Raw genomic sequence first — 26,587 nt, forward strand, 5'->3', positions numbered from 1 at the left:
ACACCTGCAGGGCCAGCAGGGAGCAGCTCTGTGTGTGCTCAGGGGATGCAGATGGGCACAGCTGCCCCGGGCTGCATTACAACTTGCTGCTCCTTACCTTGATGGAAGAAGATCCCAGAAACCCAGAGGAGAGAGAGGAAGATGGGGAAGTACTCGGAGCAGTTCGCCCTGTGAGAAGCAGAGAAGAGCAAAACCCACAGCCAGTGGGTGCTCAGGACATCCCAGAGCTGCACCCAGAGACACAGTGACTGTATGGAGCCCTGGGCAATTCGGTCTGAAGTTTGGCCAAGGAGTCTCAGAAGCTCAGGGAAAGCAGCCAGAGCGGGAGCTGGAAACTCTGAGGAAGCAAAGCTCCAGCCTGAGTGAGGGAGGCTGCCAGCTCTCCATAGTGATACATCAATACCTCCCCCCTCTCCCTTAAGACATAAAAACAAATGACCTATTTGCATCCTTTTCCACAGGGAAAAGAAAGAAGGGAGGAAGAAAGCACAAGGAAGAAAGCCCCTGGGCAGCCCTGCAGGGAGCCATTGCAGGATGGGGGCACTCAGCACAGCACAGCACAGCACAGCAAAGCACACACTGTGCGGGTTGGCCCTTCGTGGTGCCACTGAAGGAGCTGAGCAGGTCTTGTTGCAGCTCCACCACCATCTCCCTCCTGCCGGCAGGGACACACATCAGCTCTGCACTCTGTGTGCTCCTGCTCAGCCAATTCCCTTCAGCTGCTGATGGAACAGCACAGCCAAGATAAAACACGGACCCTGGTGCGTGCTGGAGGCCAGAGGGGTCAGCCAGCACTTCTTGCTCCATTGGAGCAGAGGAAGAAGGAAAAGCCCTCAACACATGCCCACAGGAGCTCTGACAGCACCACGACTTCAGGGCTTTCCTGACATGGACATTTAACCCAAGCAATATCTGGGTGCAGCCACCACAAACAGCCAAACCTTACTGAGCCCTGAAGATCCGCTCGAACTCGGGGTGACCCATTGTCTCCGGGGGAGAGATCCTGTACTTGCGCCGGGCGTAGATCACCTGCAGTGCAAAGTAGGCTGGAACAGAACAGCAGAGGGTGAGTGCCCAGCAGGGCTGCGTTCAACCAGGCTTTGAGCAGCTCAGAGCCAAGCCCAGGCTGGAGGAAAATGGCACTTAATGCTCCCCACTGCACCTAGCGGGCCAAGGATGGCATCACACCGCACAGCAGCAGCCAAACGCTGGGATGTTGTTAGACCAATTAGAGATACCCACAGAGACAGCACTGTGATGGGGGTAATGAGCTCTGACACCTCGCTCCCATAGGGCAGCCCTGTGGCTGGAGTAGCTCGAAGAGGGAGCGAGGGGCTCAGGCCAGGAAAGGTCACACCACAGTGATGAGGATTGGGACCATTCCATCCTCTGATGAACGATCACTGCTCCCACAGCGGGCTGCTGGTGATGTTTGAAGAGCTTATTTTGTTGAAAATAAGGGTGTTCATCCAGGGGAACACAGAACTATGAGACAGGCTGTGGTTTCTGTGGCAGAGCTGTGGTTGGGGTCAGTGAGGTGCTATAGGGCACTGAGAGGCAGATGAGGAGCCCACGAGGACTGCACTGTGACCACCCTACTCTGAGACAGAGGATAAGAGCAGAGCAGCAGGACACAGAGAGGAGACAGATGTTGCAAGATTAAAGATGAATGAGAGCCACACATGCCAGCAGAAATGCAATAGAACAGACGTAGAGGGAAAGGGAATTAGAAATATAAATAATCTGGCTCTATGTGACCTATTACACAACGTTATCCACTTAAGATATCCACCGAAATGCACTGAAGATGACGTGCACGTGTGCTAATGCCCTGAGCACAGCCCCACATGAGTGCTGGGGGAGGGAGAGGGGATGAAGAGCGTTACCCTTATGGGGACAGCTGAATGAGTCCGATCCCACACACAGGTTTGGGGCAGTGCCCTGCGGTGTGACTGGGCCAGGGAGCAGAGCAGAGGTTGGGATGTCCAGGGGCTGAGAAGCTGCACTGCACAAACCTCCTCAGAGGGATGAAGAGCTTGGCCTGCTCTGCAGGACCCTCCAGATCATTAACTCATTTCAAGCACTCATCTTTCCTTCCCTGCGTGCTGAGTGCTCCTTCCATCCCCACTTCTATTAGTAACCAAAAATGCATGAGACAAAACAATCTTCCAGTTGTTTCTCAGTGAATTGTCAATGGGAAATGACTGATGACTCTGAGTTGTGAACCCCCTTCTCCAAGCAGCACACCAGGGTTTGAGGTGAGACCTGCACTGAGATGCATCACCTGATGGCTGAAAACAACGCAGAGCCACATCCAGCATCTGTGAGCAAAGGGCCGACAGCTCCACGGGGATGGAGCAGCAATAAGGACAAGAGCAGCAAAACCACCCATCCTAAAGAATGGGTTGGAAGGCTGAGCACAAGGCACGGACAAAACAGAGCTCCCTGCATACATCTGATGTGCGTTTGACTTCTCCACCTTTGTTTCAGCCCCTTCCAACCATGCCAAGCCACATGCAACCTACTGAAATTCTATCGCAAACCACTCTGCTTTCAACCATTCAGTCACTGATGGCGTCCTAAGCTTAGAAGTGAAACTTCAGCCCCGTTTCCCTCTAGGACAGAGGCTTTCAGGCTCACACACCTTTTACTGCCCCAGTGACATCCATAGACATAATGCCTCCAACCTGGAGCAGCCACCACTGTGCAACCACTCACCCTCACACAGGGCAGCAGCTCCCATCCCACATGCACAGCAAAAAGAACCAGGGAGCCAGCTCCCCATCATTTGATACAGTCAGGTTAATTAGCAGCTGACACAAAGGCGATTTATTTACCTTGCTCCAGGACTCCCAGAACAGTGACAGCAGCCAGCAAGTCCACCTCATCCCTCATGTTACCCTCCATGATCCAACGCCCCAACGAAGCACAGTAAGAGCAGCTCTCCAGGTGCTCCTCCTACCCCTGCACACCCCACAGCAGAGCCCTATTCCCACACACAACACGTGTTTCCTCTGGGTGTTCGCTCCCCCCACACTGCTCAGCCTTCCAGCTGCCCACTGTCAGCGGAGCAGCACTGTGGGCTGTGTGTGCTCAAGGCGATCCTTGCACCTGTACAGGTTTGGCACTCAGGTTGATTTGTATTGAAAGATGATGAGGTCTTCACTGCTCACTCCAATCACTTCTAAAGGACCTGTGTTCTGCACGAGGTTGTGCAAATATTCCTGAGTACTCTCAAAGTAACGTCGTGATCTGCTGCTCCTGTTCCAACATACAGAACTGGTCACGGGAAGGACTTCCAAGACTTTAGTGGCACCTTCAGCAGAGCATTGGGATGCTCAGCCCATGACCAGTGTAAGCTCACACAGTGCAGCCCTTTTGAGCTCTCTCTGTCGCTCCTTGTGGTTTTCTGGTGCCGTCACAGTTCTGCAGTATCACCATTTCCTGGTTAAAATACAAGCCAAAAGCCCTCCCTGCAGAAAAGGTGGCAGCATGGGGGGAGAGGGGGAAGGAAAGAGACGGCTCAGAAATACCACAGTAAGATCAGAATTACAAGCATGACATGTAAAGAGCAGCAGTATCTCATAGTCCTGGATGGCTTCTTTTCCTTAATCACAAACACCAAATAGACAGTGGGTCAAGAAGTGACAAACCGGCCTGGAACAACAGGATTAAAATAAAAGAGTGCTCTGACTTCAAGGTTTTAAAACCAAACAGGAGGGAGAGAGAAAAGAAGTTTTCACCTAATGTTGATGGAGAGAAGCTGCAGGGAAAGGCTGAGCCATTGTATCTCTCCCTGTGCAGATGCACACACAGCTTTATGCACAGCACCAACAAGGAACGGACAGACCTGTGGCTCACCCTGAGCAGGATGCTGCCAGTTCTCATTTCTGTTTCCCACCTTTGACTTCTCAGAACCCCACTGCAGCAGTTTCTTGAGCTGACTTCAACACCACTTTGCTCAACTCCATAGCTGTGCACTGCTGGCAAAGCACACATAGCGCAGCACAAGTGCTCCCTATCCTCTCAATACACAACTGGATTTGGGGTCCTGCAGGCTGCTCACAAGCCCAGACTGAAGGTTCACTGCTCTACTGCCATGGAACAGAACCTGTTGCTGACCCACAGCTTCACATGGGGCACCTGCCCCTAAATTCAGACAGGAATATCAGACTGCTTTTGCTTACACCATTCCAGCAGCCATCCAACATTTCAACACCAGCCAAAGAACAAACCGCAACGTTTGGTGTGTGGAGAACTGTCCTTCAATGTGCAAAGCTGATTAAAACTCTGCCTACGTCAGGGGATGCTGGGAATTGCTGTAACGTGTGAGAGGAACGCAGCCTTAGCGAGAAACACAGTTGTCACACTTGGTAGATTCTTCTTTATCTGTGATTGAAGGTATCTGCTTCATCTGTGGTTGGAGAGAGATGAGAGGTATTAGTTTGGAACTCCAGATTAGATACCATCAGTTAAAAGCTGTGCTTAAACAGGAAACAATACATAAATAACTGAATTTGTAGCTTTACTGCAAGCAGCTCGATTCACTGCTGAGAAAACTGCTTCAGAACAGTTGAGCATCAAGAATAACTAGTTAGCAAGACTGTGCTGAAACCCAAACTTACACCCCTAACAATGCTGACTCTCCTGGATGCTGATGGAGCCACAGATTTGTGTTCCATTCCTGACCATTCCACGTAGCATTCAAATCAAGAGCCCGATCAGCAGCACCGGATCCATCCTGTCACTGTTTGCCACCACCTCCCCACCCCACGATGAAGTGACCACAAACCTAGAGACATGGCAGCTTTAACCCAAACTCCTCACGTAGCTGCTGCCAGCATTTCAGAACTCTGACGTTGCACATCTTTTTCACTTTCACATTTGGAAATGAAAGAAGCAAAGCGATGCTTAATGACCAACCCCTCTGCACTCCCAGCACCCAGAGGCAGCGGCTGCAGCTCCTTTGCAGAGTATTTTCTGCAGTCTCTTAATGCAGCACTGGCTGACGCTGCCTTTCTGTAGCATAAGAACTAGTTAAGACACAGCAGGTTGGACAGAGCTGCGTGCTGGGATGAGGGGAAGCATCGGGCTACAAACAGCGCTGAACCCTCTGCTGCTCAGCTCCCACAAACGTATAACGTCACACCGTGCATGTTTCATACACTAGCAAAATATTTATTTTATAATGATAAAACAGAAGTGAAGGATTTCTTTTTGGTGTGCACCAGTAATTGTAGTAAAAGAATAAGGGGATTAATGGACTCTTTATACATTTCAATGACAAAAATTCATAAAGGTTAGCATCAAATTCAACTGTTCTCCATTTACAAGCATAAAACTTACCATAATACCCCCCAAACACATATATAAAGAATTATAGTTTTAAAATCTATAAAAAGTAAAAAATATACAGTCAGAAGATCTAACTCTTATTCAAATCTTTAATATAAAATTGTAAACATTTATTTACACAAAGGAAATGTGTATAACAAAATTTTGAGCACCCTTTTCAATCGAGTCGTGGTTTTTGGAAGGCAGTGGATGTTGCACAGTGACACTCTCACCTTTCCCACCCAACCAAACCGCAGTTCATAAATAAAGCCATGGGCGGCCGGTCGGGTGCAGTTCAGGGGAGCTACATTTTATTGCTCTGAAGCTGCAGCAAATGGAAAGCCCAAGTGCATATACAGACAGCTACATGTTAAAGGGCAGAAAGGCAAAGCCCAGCCCTACCCACGCACCTACAGACATCTCAAACCGTATTTTCGTTTCCATTGAACTCTTTCAGCATTGCTACAGTGATACCGTAACAGTCTGATGTGGACAGGGCCCAAAAACAGAAGCAAGGGCTGTTTCTTCCTACCAGGTTCAAGCGGTGTTTGGATCCCATTCACATACAAAGACCAACAGGTGCTATAAGCCAGGTTGCCTGGAATCACACCTCATTTTAGTTCAACAGTACCATGAAAAGGCCCCGTCACCAAAACTCGACACCTTCCTGAACAAACCCTCTGGTCAAACAGGGCAATATCCACCTTAGCTTCCAGAAACGGTGGAGGAAAGAGCACATCTGCATTTCACTGGGCATTACACTGGATTGCCTTTCTGGTAGCAATAATGCAAACAGCAGATGCTCTTTTCCACTGATTAAGAAATTAAAACCGGATGGATTTATTGTATTTTTTTTTACTTATTCAGAACAAAGACTGCGTGCAAAACCTACCGCAGAACATCGCAGATTTCAGCACACTAAACAGGGAAGAAAGAAAAGCTGAGTCCTACTACCCTGTTATATCTCTCAAGTGTTTGTAAGGGGCAAGGGAGAGGGATGGGGGAGTGGAAATAGCGACACTGAGGGGTGTCACTTGAAATTATGAGGTCCCAAACACCCCCAGCAGGAAGGGAAGGCACACTGGTGCAAAGTTAACCTTTAAAAACAAAAATACAGCAAACGCTTCTTCCCCTGCCATTGCTAGTTTATCTATACGCTAACGACACTTACCTTGGGCCAGTTTCTGGTTTAATACTAAACCACTCGCTAGCTCTTTCCTTAGATTGCCAGTACAAGAAAAGTCAGCATCAGTTATTTGCATCTCAACTACTTATTCTAGAAAAGATCATAAGTGTCAACAACCAAAGCAACTAACACCTTCGTCTTCCCATCCAAAGACAATCTCAGTTACCTCTTCGAAAGCTCTACAAGGGATTAAGCCTGCTTCAGTGACGTTCTATCCACTACTCAATGGTGGGACCCACCGATCAACGCGCATCTTTTGCCACCGGTTCAATGTGACACAGCATCAAATCTGTTCAACAGAGCGCAACTCATCCACACTGGGTGAGCGTGTCGGACAAGCTGCTCGATGCATATTTGGGAAGGGTTAAAGTATTAGTGTTAAAAAAAAAAAAAGAGCAGTTTTTAAAAGTGCAAATTGTCTGACAAAGGAGCTGCAGATACAGGAACACATTTTCCTTCTTCGAATTCCATGTTATCCTTCACTTCCCCTCACCCACTCTGGAATAAATCCCTCTCACACAATCTGCAGCATGGAAAACTCCCAAAGAACACCAGTCTGCTGAGGGAAACTGCTTCTAAATCACAATGCTGGGTTTGGTTAAAAAGTTTAAAGGAGTTTTCCAAAAGAAGTGGATTTAGAAAGGGAAGAGGTATTTGTGCATCTAAAACAAAAGCTTTCAACTTGATTTTCATTTTAAAGTAAAGGTTAAGGCAAGGTGGCTTGTTGGTGGATAAGGGATTTTTTTGGTGAAAGTAAGGACTTTGGAACACTGTTGCCATCGTGGTTTTTGTCCTTTCTGAGAGCAATCCCAACACGGATGTGAGGTCTCCTTGGGCTGAGATAAAGAACCAGCATCTGCTTCAAGGGATATTAAAGGTATAAACCCACCTGTCTACAGAGAGATTACCGAACTCATAACCCAGTATTAAAAACAAAAGTATTTAAAGGGGGAGACTTCAATATTGGAGCAACCCTGATGCAAGCATTATCCCAGGCTGCTTGTGCTATTGTTATTGATAAGGACTTTTCACCTCTCAGCCAAGTTCTTTTTTCCTCATTTTACCCTGAAGTGACAAAGTCTTGTGCTCATTGTGTCACCGCGAGCTTTGGGGGATGAACTGATCTCAAACGTTAGTTTTACTTTTTACAACAAAGAAAACTAAATGAGCTGTCATGAAGCAAAGCCTTCATTTAAATACAACTACCTTTGGAAATAAGTTATGAAGAAACAGGTGCAAAGGAAATGGCTTTACAATTCATGTTAAACCTACTATAGTTTAAAAGTTCTCCCGTAAGAAATTCCCCCTTTAAACACAGTAAGGTATAAGCCAAGAACTGTGCCTCTCTACAACAGAGTGCAAACTGCAGCTTAAAAGACTACAATCTATTAAGAAGACTACCTTGACTAACTGGCCAGGTTTTAATACTTTCTTTCATCTATCACCAGCATCTAGAAACACTTACTGTGAAATATCACTTGCTTATTGAGAGTACAGGCACATGCTTCAGCAGTGGAAAAAGTTCACAACATCTCGCAAGCGTACTCGGGTGCATATAGCCTCTTCTCAAACAAAAAGTCAGACATCTGATGACAGTGCTATAATAGCACGTCGAGCTACAGACAATAATGATTGCAAGTAATAGCTGCAGAAAACTAAGCCCTAAATTTCTGCAGCTATTTGCTTTCTTTCTGCACTACTCCTGTGAAACAGTTCTATCTTTAAATAATTAAAAACTGTCAATTTAGAACACTGCAAGTGAGATTTCTGACAGGCCGGATGGGACATGCACAGCTTTCTTTGACCTCTTGAAACGTGCAACTCCCCAGAGACACCAGGACAAAGCGCACTACTCCTGCAGACCTGCTTGGTGCGCCATTACCACGCACCAGCACTCACTGAGCAGCAGCTCCAGTCCCTTTCCCAACCATTTACCTCTAATGCCTGCAAGTCTCCTCAATGCCACAGGTTTTTTGGTCCAAGTGTTGTTTATATTTCATGAAATAATTAAAAAAAAAAATAGAAGTAGAGCCCCCCCACCCCCAGCCCTGTTTTAATGAGTTCCCAACAACTCATCCAAATCATTCATCCACTCCTCCGAAGTCCTGTTTTTCAGCAAAGAGTCTATCAGATCTGTGTCACCAGTTAAGTTCTGAAGTCCATTATTGCCTGACTGGCTGCTGTAGGCAAAAGGCAGCTCTTGACTGGTTGTCCTCACAGGGTACCCTTGACTACAGTGCATATTACCTCTGTTGGGTATTTGTTGATTTGGATTCTGGTTGAAAGCGTTCAGATCCGGAACAGTCTGGTTGATGCCAGGCAAGACTTGCTGTGAGGGTACCTGCTGTTGTGTAGGAGGGTTTGTCCGCTGCTGCGTGCCTAAAGACGACGACAGCATCTGCCCAGACACGGCAGCATTCATGGAGGTCATGGGCCTGCTGGTGCTGAGGCTTACCTGAGGCATTCCTTGAGCAAACTGTTGGTTGGCCATCTTTAGATGAGTCTGCTGCATGTGGAAAGAGGAGCTGGCAGAAAATGGTCCTAAGCCACTGTTTCCTTGTGTCTGGTTATTAATATTAGGGATACCTTGGTGTTGCCAAGATGGGTTTTGAGCCCCCATAGCAGCTGGTACTCTTGCCATCTGTGGCTTAGATAAGGTTGGATTCAGTGCGCCTTTATTGTGCTGCTGAGAAATACTTGAGTTTGCTAAGGTATTCTGCCCATACCCAGCAGGAACAGCAGCACCCTGGCCCAAGCTGCCTTGTCTCTGCATCGGTGGCTGTCCAGTGGCACTCTGAGCTGCATGCTGGGGAACCATACCTGACGGTATGCTGTACAGCCCCCCTCGCTGAATGTTCTGCATGTTGGCGTACTGAGTCACCCCCCGGTCCTGCTGGTTGGAGCCAGACTGCAGCGGTGCGACAGAACTGTGTCCAGGTCCCATCTGAATCATGTTTTGGGTCTGAGGAAACATCCGTGGACTGCTGGAGCTGGACTGTCCTAAAGTACTGACCCCAGGCATGGTTGAAGATGATCCTGAAATACAAAGAAATATTTTGTACATTAACCACTCAGTTAATGTACACCACTTCAACAAAATCCAACCTAGTCCTGTTGACCCTACAAGCCAGAAATGTGGTGCAGCTACATTTGTATAGAACACTTTAAGCAACCAGCACACAGACAGCAGTACTGTATCCAGTCTGATCTCAAACACAGATATGCCCATTTCCTAGAGTGCCTGAATGCCACTTCACAGAATCACAGAATAGCCTTGATTGGAAGGGACCCCAAGGATCATGAATCTCCAATCCCCCTGCCACAGGCAGGGCCACCAACCTCCACATTTAATACTAGACCAGGCTGGCAAAGGCCCCATCCAACCTGGCCTTGAACACCTCCAGGGATGGATGGGGCATCCACAGCCTCTGGGCAGCTGTTCCAACACCTCACAACTCACAGTAAAGAACTTCCCCCCAACATCCAACCTAAATCTTCCCTCCCTCAACTTAAAACTATTTCCCCTTGTCCTGCTGTTATCTACCCTTTCAGAGAGCTGACTCCCCTCTTGTTTACAGGCTCCCTCGAGGTACCCAAAAGGTCTCAATGAGGTCACCCTGCAGCCTTCTTTTCTCCAGGCTGAACAAGCTCAGCTCCCACAGCCTGTCTTTGTAGGGGAGGTGCTTCCACCCTTGATCATCTTTGCGGCCCTCCTCTGGACCCTCTCCAACAGCTCTCAGTCATTCTTGTATTGGGGGCTCCAGACCTGGATACATCACTCCAGATGGGGCCTCACACGAGCAGAGTAGAGAGGGACAATCACCTCCTTGTCCCTGCTAGCCACCCCTCTTCTGATGGAGCCCAGGATACCATTTGCTTTCCGTGCTGCAAGAGCACATTGCTGGCTCATGTTAAGTTTTTCATCCACCAGAACCCCCAGGTCCTTCTCTGCAGGGCTACAATTCTAAGAGTTCAGAATCACCAACATTAAAAAAAAAAAATCAGGCTTTGTTAGGCAGGACTGTGATGTTCCTCTGTGATCAGAAGCATGCACACACATATAATTTGTTATTCCGTTAAAAAATACCATTTTCTGCATATATGCACTGTCAGTTATTCTGTGCATACACAGTGAGTCTCTTAGTGCAAGACCTGCAGGATTTCCATTCTTGTTGCCTTTTAGGCTACTTTAATAAATATTTAGTTAAACTGGTGGTAACTGTTGAGTCATGGCCTGAACACTACTGATTGATCACCAGAGAAAGGGCCCTGGTCAGCCCTGGGAGCTATATTCTACTTGCATCTTTTCCATTTGGCATTTACTTCTGTGGGAATAGAGTAAAGAGACAGAAAGAAGAGAATATGCACATTTTGCATACCATAGCTTCATAAAGAAAAGCAAGTATCTCCTTAATGCCATGGTAAGTAAGGGTTTGGCAGGTAAGGAGACAATATTTTAATGTTCTCTACTTCCACATTCATGGTGCCATTCCAACTTCATGGCAAAAAAAACCACAAAACCTTTAATTTATCAGTGTCAGTACAACCAAGACATACCAAGCTCCTACAAATCAAAACCAAATCCCAAAAGAACCACATAGGATGCCATTCCCTTCTATAGGGGAGAATACGAGCAGTACCACACACACAGAAGTTAAAAGAAAATTTAACATGCGTAAAGGAAAATGGGAGTATAAAAATGTAATACCTTCATTGTTCTAAAGGCCAAGTTTTATCCATTTCCACAGCTATATTACAGAATCAGAAGCTTGCACTGTCTTAAGATTTTTAGGTCAGAGGAAGCTGTTATTTTTTTAAATGTACCAGAGCCTAGCTCTAGAAGTTTAAAAGTACAGTAACACAGGAAGATGTTGCAATAAATTAATCATAAGCTCTCCAGTCCAGGAACTCCAGGTGTTTTATTCTCAGTACCTCTGCCATTCCTTCCCAATGCTCACCTGTGAACTGCCCAACCTGCTGCTGGTACGGGTTCTGCTGCTGGTCCTGGTACTGGGGAGGTGGCCGGGTCAGGTGTCGCTGCAGCTGCTGCTCCTGCTGCTGCCGCTGCTTCTCCTAGGAAAGGTCCAATGCACAATAATAAGGAAGCAAGTCAAGGTTTCTCCAAGAGTGACTATCCTGGATAAAAATCAAGCTACCCGCATGCTTTTACATGGAGCTGGTAATCATAGGAGCTTCTGTCACCTTAAATTTCAGACCTTTGTTCTCATCTGAAGCCTTTAAATAACTGCAAGTCACAGGTATTATTAGCCTTTTAATCAGTGAAACATTCATATGTTCTCAGCAATATCCTAAAGGTACAATACTCTAACAAGTATAAAAAGAGAAAAAACAAGAGCACCTGAAAATCCACAAGTACCTTTTACTCTTTGCCCCCAGATCAATTTCTTTAAAGAGACTAAGGTACAAATCATAAATACCAGTGGTGCATAGAAAAGTAAAAACATGTAAATGTTTTCCAGGGCCAGTTTTCAAAAACAAAAACATATACAAGCCCAAAATTGGCTTGTATATGGGCATCTGAGAAGGTCATGGAAAACTACAAAACTAAAGTTACAACAGGAGCTATGTAAGTTTTACACTCACTGTTCCAAAGCATTTTTTCAGTAATTCATTTGTTTATTACAAGCCCTACCAGAGGTTTGAAATCAGCTTGCCTCTTTAAAAAGAGCATACAATCTGTATGTACAGATCCATTAGAAGACTAGTAAATTTAAAGGGAACGTAAAGCTATGGAGGGAATAGGAAAAGGTGTGTAAATACATGCACTAAGTGTGATTCTAACAATATCAACAGCCAAAAGGCTGCTTTTACACCACAGAACGCACCTCAGACAGCATTTCTGGTCCTCCGTCCACAGCTATTTTCAACCAGGTTGAAATTCTGAGAGCATTAAGACATGATACCACAGACAACTACTCACTTATGAAAAACATGCACAGAGCACAGACATGGACAGAAATTCCCTTTCAAGAGTCCTGGGACAAAGACACAAGCAGTAAGTCCCTCAAGAAGAGATGGGTGCAATGTGGAAAGCAGGCAGGTACACATTACTACCATCGTTTTGAAGTGTCTGCAACTGAGAAGCTGTTGAGACATGCAGAGGAATGAAGAGGGCAGGCTGTTTCACAGAAGGGACCTGCTGCTTGCAGGACCAGTCAGACCTGAAAGGGGCTGACCACAGAAGCCAGGGAAGTATGTCATAGCAGTACGATGAACCAAGAGCTGCAGAATGCTGGCTCAGCAAAAAATAAAAATAAAAATGATGCAGAATATCAAAAGCAAAAAAAGCTCACAGTATCAGAGAAGGGAGGTTACCTGAAGCTATCCTCCAATGATGCAGTTCAATGACTTTTTGTTTTGTCTTTTAATTAAGGGATATATGCAGCTCTCAGTTTTTTCTATAAATTACCACCTCTCTTTTATCCCCCAAAATAACATTCCCCCCACCCCACCCACAATCCATCATCCTGAAAGAAAAAATGAAAATATGAATTTTAAGTTCTCCCTGGACCTAAAACCTCTGAAAATTCACCTTCTCTTCCTCCATACCCAGTGCAGAGATTTGCTCTGTTTGTACAGCGACAACGTGTGGAACACGCCTGCACGGACTACTCAAAAATGCAGAAAAGCACAGATGACAGCAGTGAGGCCCTTCAGACCGACTCCCAGCTGAAACACTTGCAAAAGGTTTAAAGCTTAGAAAGGTTCATGCAAGGAGCCTGTTTCCCTGAGAGAGATTAAAGCAGCTTTCTGCACAGTCTGATGGATAGCAGAGTTAAACTCTGTTGGCAGGGTAAGATGCAAGTTGGATGCAGATGTCTAATTATTCTCCTCAAATAAACAAATGGAAGATGGTTTAGAATTTGAAACATGAACTGTCATGGCACTCACAGAGAGGAAAGGCAAAACTCAACCAGCTTACACAGTCCCTTGCTCAAAGCTCTCCAAAACATCGTGGGTATCCCAACCTTTTATTGCTCTTATTTCCTTTGTGAAAGAAGGCAGGCAAAGAATTATATCATCACCGGTGTATCTTCTCTTCCTGTAAGTATCAGCTTGCACTTCCACACTATTAAATTCTAGCTGTTTTATCCTTTTAATTCACAATTGTGCCTTGTAACAGAAAGGACGTCTCAGCAACCAGATGTTAAGTTTTGTTGTTGATTTTATATGAAACAGAACAGTGATTTATACCAAAACACCTTGTACATTACATCCCATATTTCATAAGGCGGTAGTAGTTCTGTAACACTTCAAACATGGCTTCAGGTCAACCAAAGCATGTCAATGGAAAGGAAGAAAAGAGATAGCTCATCCCCCTCACCTGCTCAACTAACAGATGTTGTTGTCTCTGCTCCATTAGGAACTGCTGCTTCTGTTGCTCCATGAGCAAGTGCTTTTGTTGCTGCTCTCTCTGTTTCTGCTGGTCCATCAGCATTTGGTGCTGCTTCATCACTGCTGCTTGCTGCTGATTGCTAAGATACGACTGGTTGCTGTGGTTCCCTGCCATGGTGACATTAGGAGCCTGGGCACCAACACCAGCACCCGGGACAGAAACAGGAACACGAGGAACATTAGGAGATGCAGTTTGATCCTGCAGAACATAAAAACAATTATGTGAGTTACAGAAGGAGGCGAGCCCTCTAGAACTCAAGGACTTTGTACAGTCACACAGACAAGGAAAGATGACCACAAGTTCTATCATCTCCTGTAAAGGACACAGGATTTTTACAAATAAAGGCACAGAAATGAGGAGTTGGAGTTAACATCAGAAGCTCCAGCGGATTCAGGAACAGAGGCTTTAACTCAAGCCTCACTTAAAGTACTTCCCAAATTCCAGCTCAGAAAGGGGAACGCAGCTTTGTGCGCTTCTGCTCAGCCAGAGGAATGGTGCCATTACAAACAGCACTTTCAAATGCACCAACTTCAGTCACCTTTGTTTGCAGCTTTCCAACCAGCTTTCAAATTTCATCGTACAGTTATATCCTGCCTCTCCTGTCAACACTTAATTCTGAAAGTTTACACCTCTCTTCCTAATGTTGACTTTTTTTTTTCTATCAAAATTTACTATTCATAGGTGAAAAAACATTGCTAACCAAAATGAAGAGTCCTAACGTTTCATTACCACTCCAGCCTTCATGATACTACACAGAACAAACACAACTATAGATAACTGGTTGTATTCATTTTCTCATAAATCTGCTTTTTTTTCTTTCTGTGTTGGAGATAGGAATTCAGGAAAAGCCATTAAGTCAAAGTACTATGGAATGATTATCCATCAAGACCTGGCACTGATCTCTTTGTACATAAGAATCTATTTGGAATTTGACATTTTGTTATCATTTTCAAGCACAGTTCAGCCTCATTTCAAATTATGCAAACACATTTGTTTTCACATTCAGAATTCAGCTAATGGTCTGCGCTGCTGGTTCTCACTTGCTGCAGTTTTTAAGAAAGCATGAGCCAAATATAGGTAATGCTGTGCTAAGTTGTTCTGTAAGCAAGCGTGTTAGAAATTCTCCAAAACTATTCATAAGGATTTCTGTTATTTCAACGCAAACATGGCAGCATAGACAAGGTCACCTTCAAGTTTCTCAGCAAAAGATAGATGTGACACACACAATCATCTTCACCCTTCCCCTCCTTCCTTCACCAAAAATATCATTAGATCGTTACTTCCGCTAGCTTTTAAAGAGATTAATTTTCCTTGTGTCTTATGAAGCATGTATTATTGATCTCATTTTTATTTTTACATCACTGCGGTCTTTACCACAGACTAATCAGGCCTTTATGCCATGTATTTTATGTTTTGCTTTACTGAAGGAACACACTACAAGAGCTGGAGCTCCATCAGCTTTTGCAGGAGTTTTAGTCCTGATAACAAAGACCTTTTTTGACATTAAGTCTTCCAGTATGTGCACTGTGGGGATTTGGCTGCACGTGCCTACAAGTCTTCTCCTTCACGTGCTATATATGTTTCTACCTGCAGCACATCTGTAATATCAGCTATATGTTTTTATCTTTATATAGCAAATTTATTGTATCTTGTAAGACAAAGAAGCACAACATGGAGTTTTCCTTTATAGGAAAGCCTTCAAGCAGACAAACATTACCTATTAAAGAAACATTCCCATTCCCACAAACTTAACCAGTAATGAACTCTTAGATTTGAAAAACACCAAGTAACACCCAAGTAACCAAGAATGCAGCCCTCACTCCCATCTCTCTCCAAAAAGCAGCAACTGAAGGCGTATCTGTTTATAGTGAGCCAACTCCTACAGAAGTCAGGGATGAGGGAGAAGGTAAAGAAAGCAAAGCTTCTGCTAGAACGCTGTTTAACACTGCATTTCTATGAGCTATTTCAGGCAAAAGTTTACAAAGCATCTATTTATCTTTGTAAGAAGAACCTTCTGTGAAGTGTGACATAATTTGTTGCCCATAAAGTATATTAAGCTGGAAACCACACGTTACCAACGTGACCTAAAATTGCATATTAAAAACTTTCCTCGGTGGAAAATACAGTGCTTGACTCTTGCCTCAGCACCCTGTGTATTACCATCTTCTTTAAAACAACACAGCAGCTGATCTGAAACACCATTGAGTAACCCATACTTCAATCTTGCCTATCCAACATCCTCTTGCAAAACCTCAAGTCAGTCACTAAACAAAAGTAACAAAGATCAGAACATGTACCTGACTGTGTGGCAGTCGGTAGGTAATGTTTCCAGACTTGGGTTTCAACAGGATCATTCCATTTTGGTCATCACTCACGTGGGACAGTGGCTGCTGCTGGCGCTGCTGTATGTAAGCCAACATGGGAGTCTTGTTCTGACCTGGCACTGCAACACCCTGCTCACATTCTGCTTTGTAATGTGAAAGAGGTTTGGTGTTCCCATAGTCCAGCATTGAGCCTTGACTATTCACAGGGTTCTGGTTCATGCTGTTTTGCTGATGACCCAATATGTTCACATGGTAATTGCCTCCAGCTCTTGGAGAGCTTTTATTTCCCATATTAGGCATCATGAGCTTCTGATTGTTGAAGTCCGGCTGGTAAACTGAAGGGCTGGTGGGATTTTCCATGGTATATGGAACAGCCAGTGGGCTATGAGAAGGCCCAGATTGCCAGGTAGACATCTGATTGGTTTGGTGGACTTGTGAAGCCTGCTGTTGGTTCTGCAGCATCTGGTCTCTCTTCTGCTTGGCAGCAATCTGCTGGAGTTGATGAGCAGAGGACATTTCTTTGGCACTTCCTGCCCCTTTCCCAGGTAAAAGCACATTGGGGAGAGGTCTCTGGACGTTCTGAGAGTGGTTTGATGCCTGCATCATGGGCTGATTAGCATTTTCAGTTATCGACTGACTAGAAGGCTGAAACATCGCCTGAGAACTACCGACCACCGGGGAAGCGGCACTTACAGGAACAGAGGCAGCACCAATAAATGCTGAACCTGAAGAAGTAGATCTAACCTGCGGAGATCCCATCTGTTCCTGTTCAAAGGGTGCAGGGGAAAATTCAGTCTTTATGTTAATATCTTGCGGCAATGGAGTCTGTGCAGCTGAATTTGAAGAATCTGCATCTTTTTTCTCTTCAAAGTCTTCATTAAAGAGATCCTTCATGTCTTCATCAGGCACTGACCTATTAAGCTCCTCAATAAGCTCCTTCCATTCTTGCTCGTTAAGATTAAGATCGGGCATCAAGTTGTTCTGAGATATAGAACCCCCTGCTCCAGTAATCATACATGGAAGATCATCTACAGGCTCCTGCTTCAGCTCTTTGTTCAAACTCAGAGGAAATGAATCATCAGCATCACCACCTCCATTCAGTTGCAGGCTGGAATCTGGAAGACACTTCTTGCTGATGCCATCGAGTCCCATCGGATGTTTTCCATTAAGCTGCAAGGTATCTCCACTGCCAGATTTCTTGTCAAGATGATGGAGTGGAGACACAGGGGGCATTCCATTGGAAGAACCGCTCACTCCACCAAGACCGTCATCACGACGCAGCTTCTTGGAAACAGAAAACACATCACCAAAGCCATTCTGCTGGTCTCCATTCTGAGGGGAAGCAGCACTATCCAGCTTTCTTTTCACAGTCTCATGGAGCTGCTAAAAGAAAAAAAAAATATTTTAGTTATTTAGTTGCACATCTCAGATTACTTCTTACAAAAACATTGTCTAGCTCTGAATACATACTAAAAAAAAGGGGGAAAAAAAAAAAGAAATAAAACATTTTAGGGGAAAGGAAGGGCTAGGCCTTTGGCTTGTACAGATCATCACATGGGATGACTTCCTTGCTAAAATCTGACTGGGTAAACCTTCCAACCCAGATGCTAAATGAAAGATGAAAACTGCCACACGTTTGACAACAATAAGTTGAGAAATGACTTCGAATTGGAACATATTATAATCCTTCCTGCTCAAAATGCAAAAACATGGAAGAACGATAAGATCCAAATTGAGACTACCTGTATTTATTTGGTCTACGTACACACTGTATAATTCTCCAGCAAGGCTGCTTTGTAAAGCAGTCTCACATCAAAAGATTTAGGGGAAAAAAAATAGAAATAAAAAATCATTTCTTCTGTGATTCTAATTACTGGAGGATAAATAGGTGAGTAGTTTTTGTACACAATCACATTTTTTGCATTAAGCAAAACAAGTTTGTCACCAAGTGACCACAGTTCCATTCATACGTAGACACAATTAGGAGCTCAGTCAGTTCTGCCACACAGGGTACGTTTATTCCTTTCCCTTTTTCTCCCAAAGCATTTGCTCCCTGCTACTCTCTGCTCCATGGACCCCAGAGCACAAAAACCAGCTCAACAGTTGGCCAGTCTACAGCCAGTGAATGTGCACTTTCTTTTTCTTGCAGTGCCACCTAGAAGCAACCAGAGGGTACAGCAACAGCAGCTCAGTTCTACAAAGCAGAGTGCGGGACCCCCAGTTCAACTTCTCCCTGGCAGTGTTCTTTCAAATATTAACTTCTTTTCAGCTACCTCAAAAATATCAGAAAGCAGAAGACACGCACACATCAAAGGCGACAATGAATTCTACCTCCCCTGAACTACATTTGCCAAACAGCTGAGCTATGCTGTACTGGGATCACTACACCAAGACAGGCCAACCTGCAGGGCAGCAACACAGTTCAGAGCTGCACGTCTGAAGAGGGAAAGCTCCCGTGACCTGGAAAAGATGCCTTTGTGTGTCCCAGCAGGACACATGAGGAGGATCCCCACAAAAAGCCACTCGTCTCAAGTGTGGTTCACTGAACAACAGTTCTCTCAGATGGCAGAAAAGAAGCTCATTAAACAGCCCTCAGAACAAGCACACTTATTTTAATACGCAGTCTCCATAATGCAGTCCATGAACCCTTGGGGAAAAAACCATTTCATCCAAGAACAAACGGGGAACTTCAAGATCTCAGCATTGAAGCAAAAAGTTGTGAGTAGAGCCAGCATAAATTATCAAGAATGTTACAGCACCTGCCTGGGCAACAGCGTTCTTTGATTTAAGGATAGAAGGACTGGATCACAGCGGTTGCTTTCTTGTTAATTGTCCACAGCTCACTGATCTTTGGAAGCAAACACTGCTTCACGCTTGCTGAGGTAACACCAACAGCTCCTTTTACAGGAGGGATGGACTGCAGTTTCCAGGAGACCAGGATCTTTTCACTGTCTCATGGAAACAGCAGCAAAGTAGTGAGATGAGCAGCAGAGCTCATAAGAGGAGGGACACACTTGGAGCAGAGGTTGGAACTTCACTGAATCTCAACATCCCATCTACAGCTCCAGAAGCAGACCCAGAGCAATTGCTTCAATTACTGACTTAACAGAATAAAGGAAATCTGATTTTTCGCAAAAACAGAAAGCAACAGAAAGTGAGGAAGCTTCAACTCAACCCCAACATTTGGCTTTCAGCAAGTTTCCTGTTTACTTAATACTCCAAGTGGGAAAACTGAAGCTCAAGGTGGATGAGTAACTTGCCCGAGGTGATATGATGAGTCAATCAAGGATTGGGATGGATCCTCCTTAATTCCAAACCATTAAGGAAAAAACACTCCCCCAAAAAATAACATACAAGAAGTAATTCAGCTTCATATGCTAAATGTATTCTTCTCATGGTTGAAATGAATTTCTGTATTAAAACAGAACCAAGGCCCATTGGAACCGCTGCTGTAACTGTAACTCAGACAATTCAAGGCAGCCTCGGGCTTTAGTAGGACAACAGCTCCCTGTGGGCTGCAAAACGAACTTAGACTGATGGAGAAACATACCAGAAGTCGGTTTGTGCTGAGGTCTTTGCTGTTGTACTACACCACTTGCAACATATGCAAGATTAAATCATTTGTGCTTCTAAACTGAACTTTCTAGAGTCTAGATGTAGGCATAGATCATTAGTGCCCATCACAGGCTTCCTCCCCCACAAAAATCCAGGGTCTACCACATCTGCTTGGCTTTTAACAGTCATCAAAATGCCTGGATTCCCAATTGTAACTCCTAGGCATTAGTTGCTCTTACACAGCCCTTCTTTTAGCTCATACTGTATTCTTTTGTATAAGAAAAACACAAAACAACGCTGTAAAAATAAAGATAAAGAACTTCAAAGGAATTCATTTTTGAGGTAAAATTTGGGGGTGTCTGCTTCCCCTCATCCAAATGTACTATTCATTGAAAGATACCCTGCCTGCACACAACAACCAGCAGACGCACAGGAAAGAAGAAAATCTGCTTATCTCTCATCTGTACCAGAAAAGACAGCCCAGTTCACAACAGGGCTATTTAATGCCTGAAATGTAGAAGCTATTTACCAACTGCACTCCAATCCTAGCTCACTTTTAGGAGGAAAAGAAGCCCAAAACGTACCTGGATATTGTGGCACTGAGTCTACACTGAGGTTACGCTACCGCAGCTACACCACCAGCTATGCAGAAGAAAGGCAGCCTCCATGTCCCACCTCCTTTCTTCACTCAAGAAAGGACAGTGGTACCAAAAGTCGCAGGTGCCAGCAGTCACTGCTCCATCACTAACACATCCCCATAGCTTCTACTTACTCATGTTTAAATTCCTAAGCCATAAAACCTGAAATTCTCACAATAACCGCACTCACACAACAGCTCTGCAAAGAACGTAACCCTCTCTTGTGAAATACCATTTCTTACACACTATCTCAGCTCTTAGTTTCCTAACAGGAGAAATGCTGAATTTGGTTCTTCACATTTGTCTGTCTCTATATAATTAAAGACTTTTTTTGGGGAAAAAAAAAAACCAACACACAGCACACAAGAGATACGAGTTAGACAGCAAGTTATCTGCATATCGAGCTGCCCCAACAGAGTTCTCAAGGCAAGAAAAACCTGTTCTCTTCTGCCAAAACTCCAAAGGAAAAAAAGATCCACACTGACAAGAATAAAGCACAACTTGCAGCTCACTAAGAAGATCCCCTTCACATTTCTTTTTTGTCTACTATGATTCTGCAAAGCACGGCTGCTCTCTGGTATGCTGCTCATGGTTTCCTTCAGAGAATCAATCACTTTTATTTAGAACACGAGTCAATTCTTTCCATTGTCACAAGATCAGAAACAGAAATGTATTCCCATTTTCTTAGCCTGCCCAGCAGCAGAGGAACCTGTAAGCTCTCTGCAATCGTGCTCCTTAACTTTGCCTGAGACTCTTACCCCAAAAGCATTTTTACAAATCATTTCAACCAATACATTTGCTTGGCACGAGTGTGCAATGCAGTCAGGCCACGACCATGGTTTCACCACCCGACCCAGGTGCCACCCGTCCCCACAAAGGGGTGTCCATTCCAAACGCTCTCATCACAAAACCTGAGCGCTATGCACCACGATGACGCCCAGCCGTACTGCAGCCTCACTGCAAAGGCATGTTGGCAGACTTCATAAAGGCCGGCCGCACACTAACGAGGAAGCCCAACAAGATGAAATTGGGAATGGACTAACACCTGGTCTCCAGCTTTCTGCCAGCAGACTCACTGGCAGAGTTCATGGGTTCAGGATTCTTCTGTCACACAGGGAAGAAAGGGGCTTCCAAGACAGCAAATAATTATGTTCGTAGTTGGTAAATATTTATAAGCTTATAGTTATAGAAACTGCAAGCAAATTTGTGGGGTTTTTTTTGTTTTGTTGGTTTTTTTTTTTCCCCCAAGAATGCCTTGTAAAAATGGCAGAAATAAAACTTTAAAGACTGAGCTTGTACACTGTGCCTTTGGGGCTCCTTAATGACATGTTCTGGATATTAAATTCTTCTTACAGGATTCAATAGAGCTTTACATCTCATCTCAAGTAAGCTCACACTTTCACTCTTAAGTCATATCTACAACGATCTGTCACAAAATAACAGCATGAGAAAAAGCTGCCTGTTTTCAAAGAAGAAATCCTGCATTACTCTACACGCAATAAAGCTCCAGCTCCAAGATGCCTTCCAGCCAGATGCCAGCACCCTCACCTACAGGGGAACACACCAGTTTGCCTCCAGCAGCGGTGGCAGCACTGCACACAGCAGCTCCACGGAGCAGCACAGCCCTATGAGCTGATGGATTCTCCTTCCCTGCCTGGCTGAGGACTAAAGCAATCAGGATGACCACCTCTCAAGCTGGAACACCAATGCAAACATCAAGAGTTGCAATGTATACACATTTTGAACAGAAAAAATGCCATTTTGGCCCTGCAACACACTCTCTGCTTACTGAGCATCTACACAGCTCCCAAAGTTGCACTCTGCATGCAAGGAAAGCATTTTATTACCAAATGTGTTCCTGCATTCCAGCGCGCTGTCACAACCAAACTGCTGCGCTAACTTTAATTTTGCCTGTTACTTTAATTCCAGAAGTCTTTTGTATTTGGGTGACTGCCTGCTGGAGAGGAGAAGGGCTGTGGATATGCATGGCTATAAATAGCCCAGCCTGCATTAGTCACAAGGGGCAGCTTCTGCTGCAGGAATTGTTCTGTTGAATCAAAAAGCCCTGCAGAGCCCTGGGCCGGATCGCCCACCTCGCCTGAACTTCAGCAGCACATCGGTCCCTCCCAGATCCCTACAGCTCAGAAAGCAGAGCTGCATATCTAACCGATCTGAGAGGGGAAGTGTTTCAAACACACAACAATACCTCACACAGCATTAAAAGGAGACAAAGAAAAACCTGTCCGAGTTGTTGTGCAACAAGCTATCAGACTTGTCAGCAAAACCAAACAATGGTGGCAAGAGTACACTGCACTGAAGCTGTGTATAAATAATGTGGAAATAATTTGCTGTTTTTGTGGTAAAACATCATTTCACAATTTAACACATACACCACAGCTTACCCCTAAATGAGGTCTCCTGAGTTGTCAGCATAGCAGCCCGGGCTCCCTTAAGAGAATGCAACCATGTTTGTCACTGCAGTCCAGGCAATCTATTCCCTTTAATTTACTACTTGAGCTCCTTTCAATCACAAAACATTTCTTTATTCTCCTTAATACTTCTTTTTTGTTCAACTTTTCACTTGGGTGCCTGGCTCCAACCAGCACTTTGCTGTTTGCACTGTAAAAAGCTCCATCGCTCCCAGCAAACGCTGCTCAGCTCCTCGGCTTCACACAGAGCGCTCCCAAAGCTGAGCACATCTCTGCCCATTCCAGAAACGCCATTCACAGCAATCCCACACAAAGCAAAGCATCCATGCAGCCCCTGCTCTCAGGTGGGAAGAGAAGCACTGTGCAGCCTCCTTCCAAAAGGCCCCAGCACAAAGCACAGGGTGGAGATGAACACACAGAACCCACCGCACTCCTTGTCTGTGTCAAGTGCTCGGTGTAGGGCTCAGGGATACACGACATCAGTCCATCAGGAATACAGGACAACCTCTCCAGCAGGCAGATTTAAACACAGCAGAATTTAAACACATTACAATGAACTCTCTCAAAACAGAAAGTGGCAAAGAGGAAAGAACACGCTGGATGGCAGCTCCTGCTCCTTCCCAACTTCTCTGTTTCTCAAAAATAGAAGATGGACACAAGAGACGTTTACTCAAGTACTGAGCATCTTCTACTCTGAATCTTAACGCCACCCTAAACAACAGAAACAAAATGAAACATTTGAATTTTCCTTTAGATTAGCGCTCTTTTAATAGGAAGCCAGGATTTTCATCTCATTCCTCAAATGACGGACAAGCCTACAAGCACACAGATCATCCATAAGGATTTCTGTATCCATGCTGTATCTTGGTTTCTGTGCACTCACACAACAGCACTGCTTAGCAAGAAAACAAAGGATGGCGCTGCCCCGGCTTCTGCTCAGCCTCAGCACATACACCAGAAAGAAACTAATGGGAGGGAAATGTAATTTCGGGCTTTGGCCACGTGAACAAGTCATACAGGATGTGACAGGGTGGTGCTCTCTGTACCCAGGACTACCCTGCATCCTCCGAGGGCAGCACCTGGGCACACACACACTGTGCTCTGGGCACACGTGTGGCCCAGACAGATGTGAGATCCCGTGCCCTTTACACTTACACAAGTTGCTTTTCTCTCAAGGATCCAAACAAATGCCTCGTTAACTCTGAATGCAGCTCCTGGTCTCCAAGACAAGATTCATATGCAGCTTCAAGAACAACCCCACACTGTAGCAGCAGTCCAACCAATGTAATGTGTGTTTCACTGCCCTAATGGCCTTCTTTTGAAAGGAACGTGCACAGGATATTCTAAAACATAATTTCGGTGTTAATCCAAAGTCTACTGATTATTTTAAACCATAACTGTGCGCTTCCCAGGCAGAGCACACCTTTGGTCTCAATAAGAGCTGCACCCCAGCCATAGGTACAGCCAGAGGTAAAACCTGCCATGCCAAAGGCATGAAACCAGCAGCATTGGTTTCTTCTTGGTTTCTACTTTTTGGGGGGTGTTTTGTTGTTTTTTCAAAGCGTTAACTAACTTTACACCCTAGTAACGAGATGATGAATCAGCAGCTGCAATTAAGCTTACAGTCATGTATCCTAGGAAGGAAACAGCAGGCCAGCACGAGGAGGAGTCATTCATACACTAAAACCCTCTTCTGTTGTGTAAATTGGCCACTGGCAGCAGCTTCCTGAACAAGAAGGGCTTCCCCAGATGTGCACTGTATTTCAAAACCACACTGCTGCTGAGAGCCCTCATTATAATGGATGCTAATTAGATCAAATCCACATCCAAAGCCATTTAAAAGAAACAACACCAACGAATCAAGGACGTCTTTCCTTTCAAGGATCAATATGAAGGAGCGTGGTGGCACTTTAAGCAACTGAATTTGATATGCTAAAGAGCTCTGCACAAATATGCATCATTAAGGGATAGAGCCCCAGACACAGAATGCTTCACAGCCCAGACAAGAAACAAACAGAAATCCCATCAAATCTTTGGAAAATAAAACAGGAGTTTGAGACATTTGTGTTCTGACACTAAGTCACGCTCAGATCAGCCCATTAAAGAGCAGCACCTGGGAAGTGCTACAGAATCACTGCGAGGAAGGTGGAAAGTTTCCTCTCACCCTCAAAGGTTCTTCTTCACCAACCATCTGAAGCACTCCAACTATCACAAGCATTTTGGTCTTCAGAACAGTCAGTACCCTGGATACACACACGGCGTATCAGCCAATTAGCTGAGCAGCATGTTCAGTTCACCATGCAAAGTCTACAGCCAGGTACAGGCTGCCCAGTGCTACATGAGAGCTGCCATCTGCGTGCCGTGTCTCACAATATCACATCGTGCACCATCAGACCCAAACACACAGTAAGCTCCGTCACGATTCTGTTTGAAAAACTGTAACTAAGCAAAGCCCAAGGCAGCAGAGAACCACGTTCTCCACTTCTACTGAGATCAAGCAAGCAGACCACCTTAAAAATAGGATTTACCTATGTGTTAACTTGAAAATGCATTGGGTTAACCCACTGATCACTTGTAAAGAAATTCAAAGCAGCACTGTATCATTTTCACAAAGGTCAACGTTTAGCAATGGGTGCTCTGGAGAAGGACAAGCATTAGGAGGGGCAGCCTGTGCGAGGTCACCCTACTAACCTACATTGCTGATGCGCCAGCACACAGCTGTGTGTTTAAAGGGTCACTACATTTAAAGGGTCTGGGACAGGTTATGCAGCGGCCTCTCCAGGTACACACACAGCCGTGGCTGCACGCACATGCCCTGAGAACCAGCAGAGCTAATGAAGCCAGGGAAACACTCGTGTTCTGTGCTCAGCCAGTCTGTAATGGGTGGAGTGGGACTCCCACAGTGCTCACACCCACTGCAGCCAGTGGCAAACAAGCGTTACCTCTCTGCTTCGGCTAAAACTCTTTCCGAGACGCAGCAAAGCCCACGCTGGTAGCGTTCCCCCTCAGCGATACCCGCACGAGCACCGAGCGCCCCGCTGACACCCCGGCAGCCCCTTACCGCGATCAACGCGCTGCTGCGGCCGTGCTGCTCTCCGCTCGCCGTCTCTCCGTCCAGGCCGTTGGCTCCGCTCCTCTCTGCGCTCCCCGCCACGGCTGCTGCGGGCGGAGGGGGCGCGGGGGGCGGCGGGGCCGGGGGCGGCTGTCGGTGCTTGCCGGCCCGCTTGGCCTTAGCCTGCAGGCAGCGCTGGTGCAGGGCGAAGGTTTGCTGGCGCTCCAGCTCCAGGCGCTCCGGGGACACGGCTTGGTAGCGGGACTCGCAGGCGCTGTGGTGCCGCCGGCAGAGCTCGATGCGCCGGCGGAGCCGCTCCATCACCGCGCTGTGCCGCGGCACCACGAACTCCGCCATGGGGCAGGGGGGCAGCACCATGGACCGGAGGGACGGGCTGAGGGGGAAGCGCCGCTCACCGGCTCCTCACGCCGTGCCTCGCCATGGCCGTGCTCGAGGCCCCGCCGCTCCTCCCCCCTCCTGCCGGCCTTACCTGGGCCCCCCGGCCCGGTTCCTCCTCCTGCCCCCGGCCCGGCGCTCGCCTCGCTCCCCCCCTCCCCACTTCCTCCTTCTCTCCCGAGCCCGGTGGTGCCGATCCTCTCCCCCGCTCAGCTCTGTCCGGCTGCCGCTGCCCACCGTCCCCGGGGCCCGGCCG

General features: G+C 45.9%; 2 protein-coding genes across 5 annotated transcripts; both read right to left on the reverse strand.

The window, feature by feature from the left end:
• Positions 1-6: 6 nt before the first annotated feature.
• Positions 7-3,056, reverse strand: LOC146752267 (leukotriene C4 synthase-like). Its single transcript, XM_085532143.1, has 3 exons — positions 2,838-3,056; positions 947-1,046; positions 7-168 (listed from the first exon to the last, which is right to left on the reverse strand). Exons 1-3 carry the CDS (start codon positions 2,905-2,907, stop codon positions 39-41), a joined length of 300 nt encoding a protein of 99 aa, XP_085388269.1. The 5' UTR covers positions 2,908-3,056; the 3' UTR covers positions 7-38.
• A 2,101-nt stretch (positions 3,057-5,157) lies between these two features.
• MAML1 (mastermind like transcriptional coactivator 1) lies at positions 5,158-26,313 on the reverse strand. Of its 4 annotated transcripts, none has more exons than XM_015875664.2 (5): positions 25,945-26,313; positions 16,235-17,641; positions 13,866-14,135; positions 11,479-11,593; positions 5,158-9,556 (listed from the first exon to the last, which is right to left on the reverse strand). In XM_015875664.2, the coding sequence occupies exons 1-5, from the start codon at positions 26,311-26,313 to the stop codon at positions 8,574-8,576; spliced, it is 3,144 nt and encodes a 1,047-aa protein (XP_015731150.2). In that variant the 3' UTR covers positions 5,158-8,573. The 4 variants fall into 4 exon arrangements, with proteins under 4 accessions (XP_015731150.2, XP_015731149.2, XP_015731151.2 ...); XM_015875663.2 differs by having other exon boundaries at positions 16,235-17,644; XM_015875665.3 differs by lacking the exon at positions 25,945-26,313 and adding an exon at positions 21,213-21,251 and having other exon boundaries at positions 16,235-17,644.
• Between the last annotated feature and the right edge of the window lie 274 nt (positions 26,314-26,587).

This window comes from Coturnix japonica, unplaced genomic scaffold (genome assembly GCF_054131305.1).
Source record: "Coturnix japonica strain WE unplaced genomic scaffold, WE-NBRP24 Scf048, whole genome shotgun sequence".
NCBI classification, from domain to species: Eukaryota; Metazoa; Chordata; class Aves; order Galliformes; family Phasianidae; genus Coturnix; species Coturnix japonica.

Excerpts from the sequence above, each read along its gene's own strand:
- MAML1 (XM_015875663.2), bottom strand. The coding sequence starts at position 26,313 with ATGGTGCTGCCCCCCTGCCCCATGGCGGAGTTCGTGGTGCCGCGGCAC. Across the intron at positions 11,594-13,865 it reads AACATCTGTTAGTTGAGCAG|GAGAAGCAGCGGCAGCAGCA; the intron begins GTGAGGGGGATG and ends GACCTTTCCTAG. Across the intron at positions 9,557-11,478 it reads GCAGGTTGGGCAGTTCACAG|GATCATCTTCAACCATGCCT; the intron begins GTGAGCATTGGG and ends TTTGTATTTCAG.
- LOC146752267 (XM_085532143.1), bottom strand. The coding sequence starts at position 2,907 with ATGGAGGGTAACATGAGGGATGAGGTGGACTTGCTGGCTGCTGTCACT. Across the intron at positions 1,047-2,837 it reads TCTGGGAGTCCTGGAGCAAG|CCTACTTTGCACTGCAGGTG; the intron begins GTAAATAAATCG and ends GTTCTGTTCCAG. Across the intron at positions 169-946 it reads GAGCGGATCTTCAGGGCTCA|GGCGAACTGCTCCGAGTACT; the intron begins GTAAGGTTTGGC and ends TGCTTCTCACAG.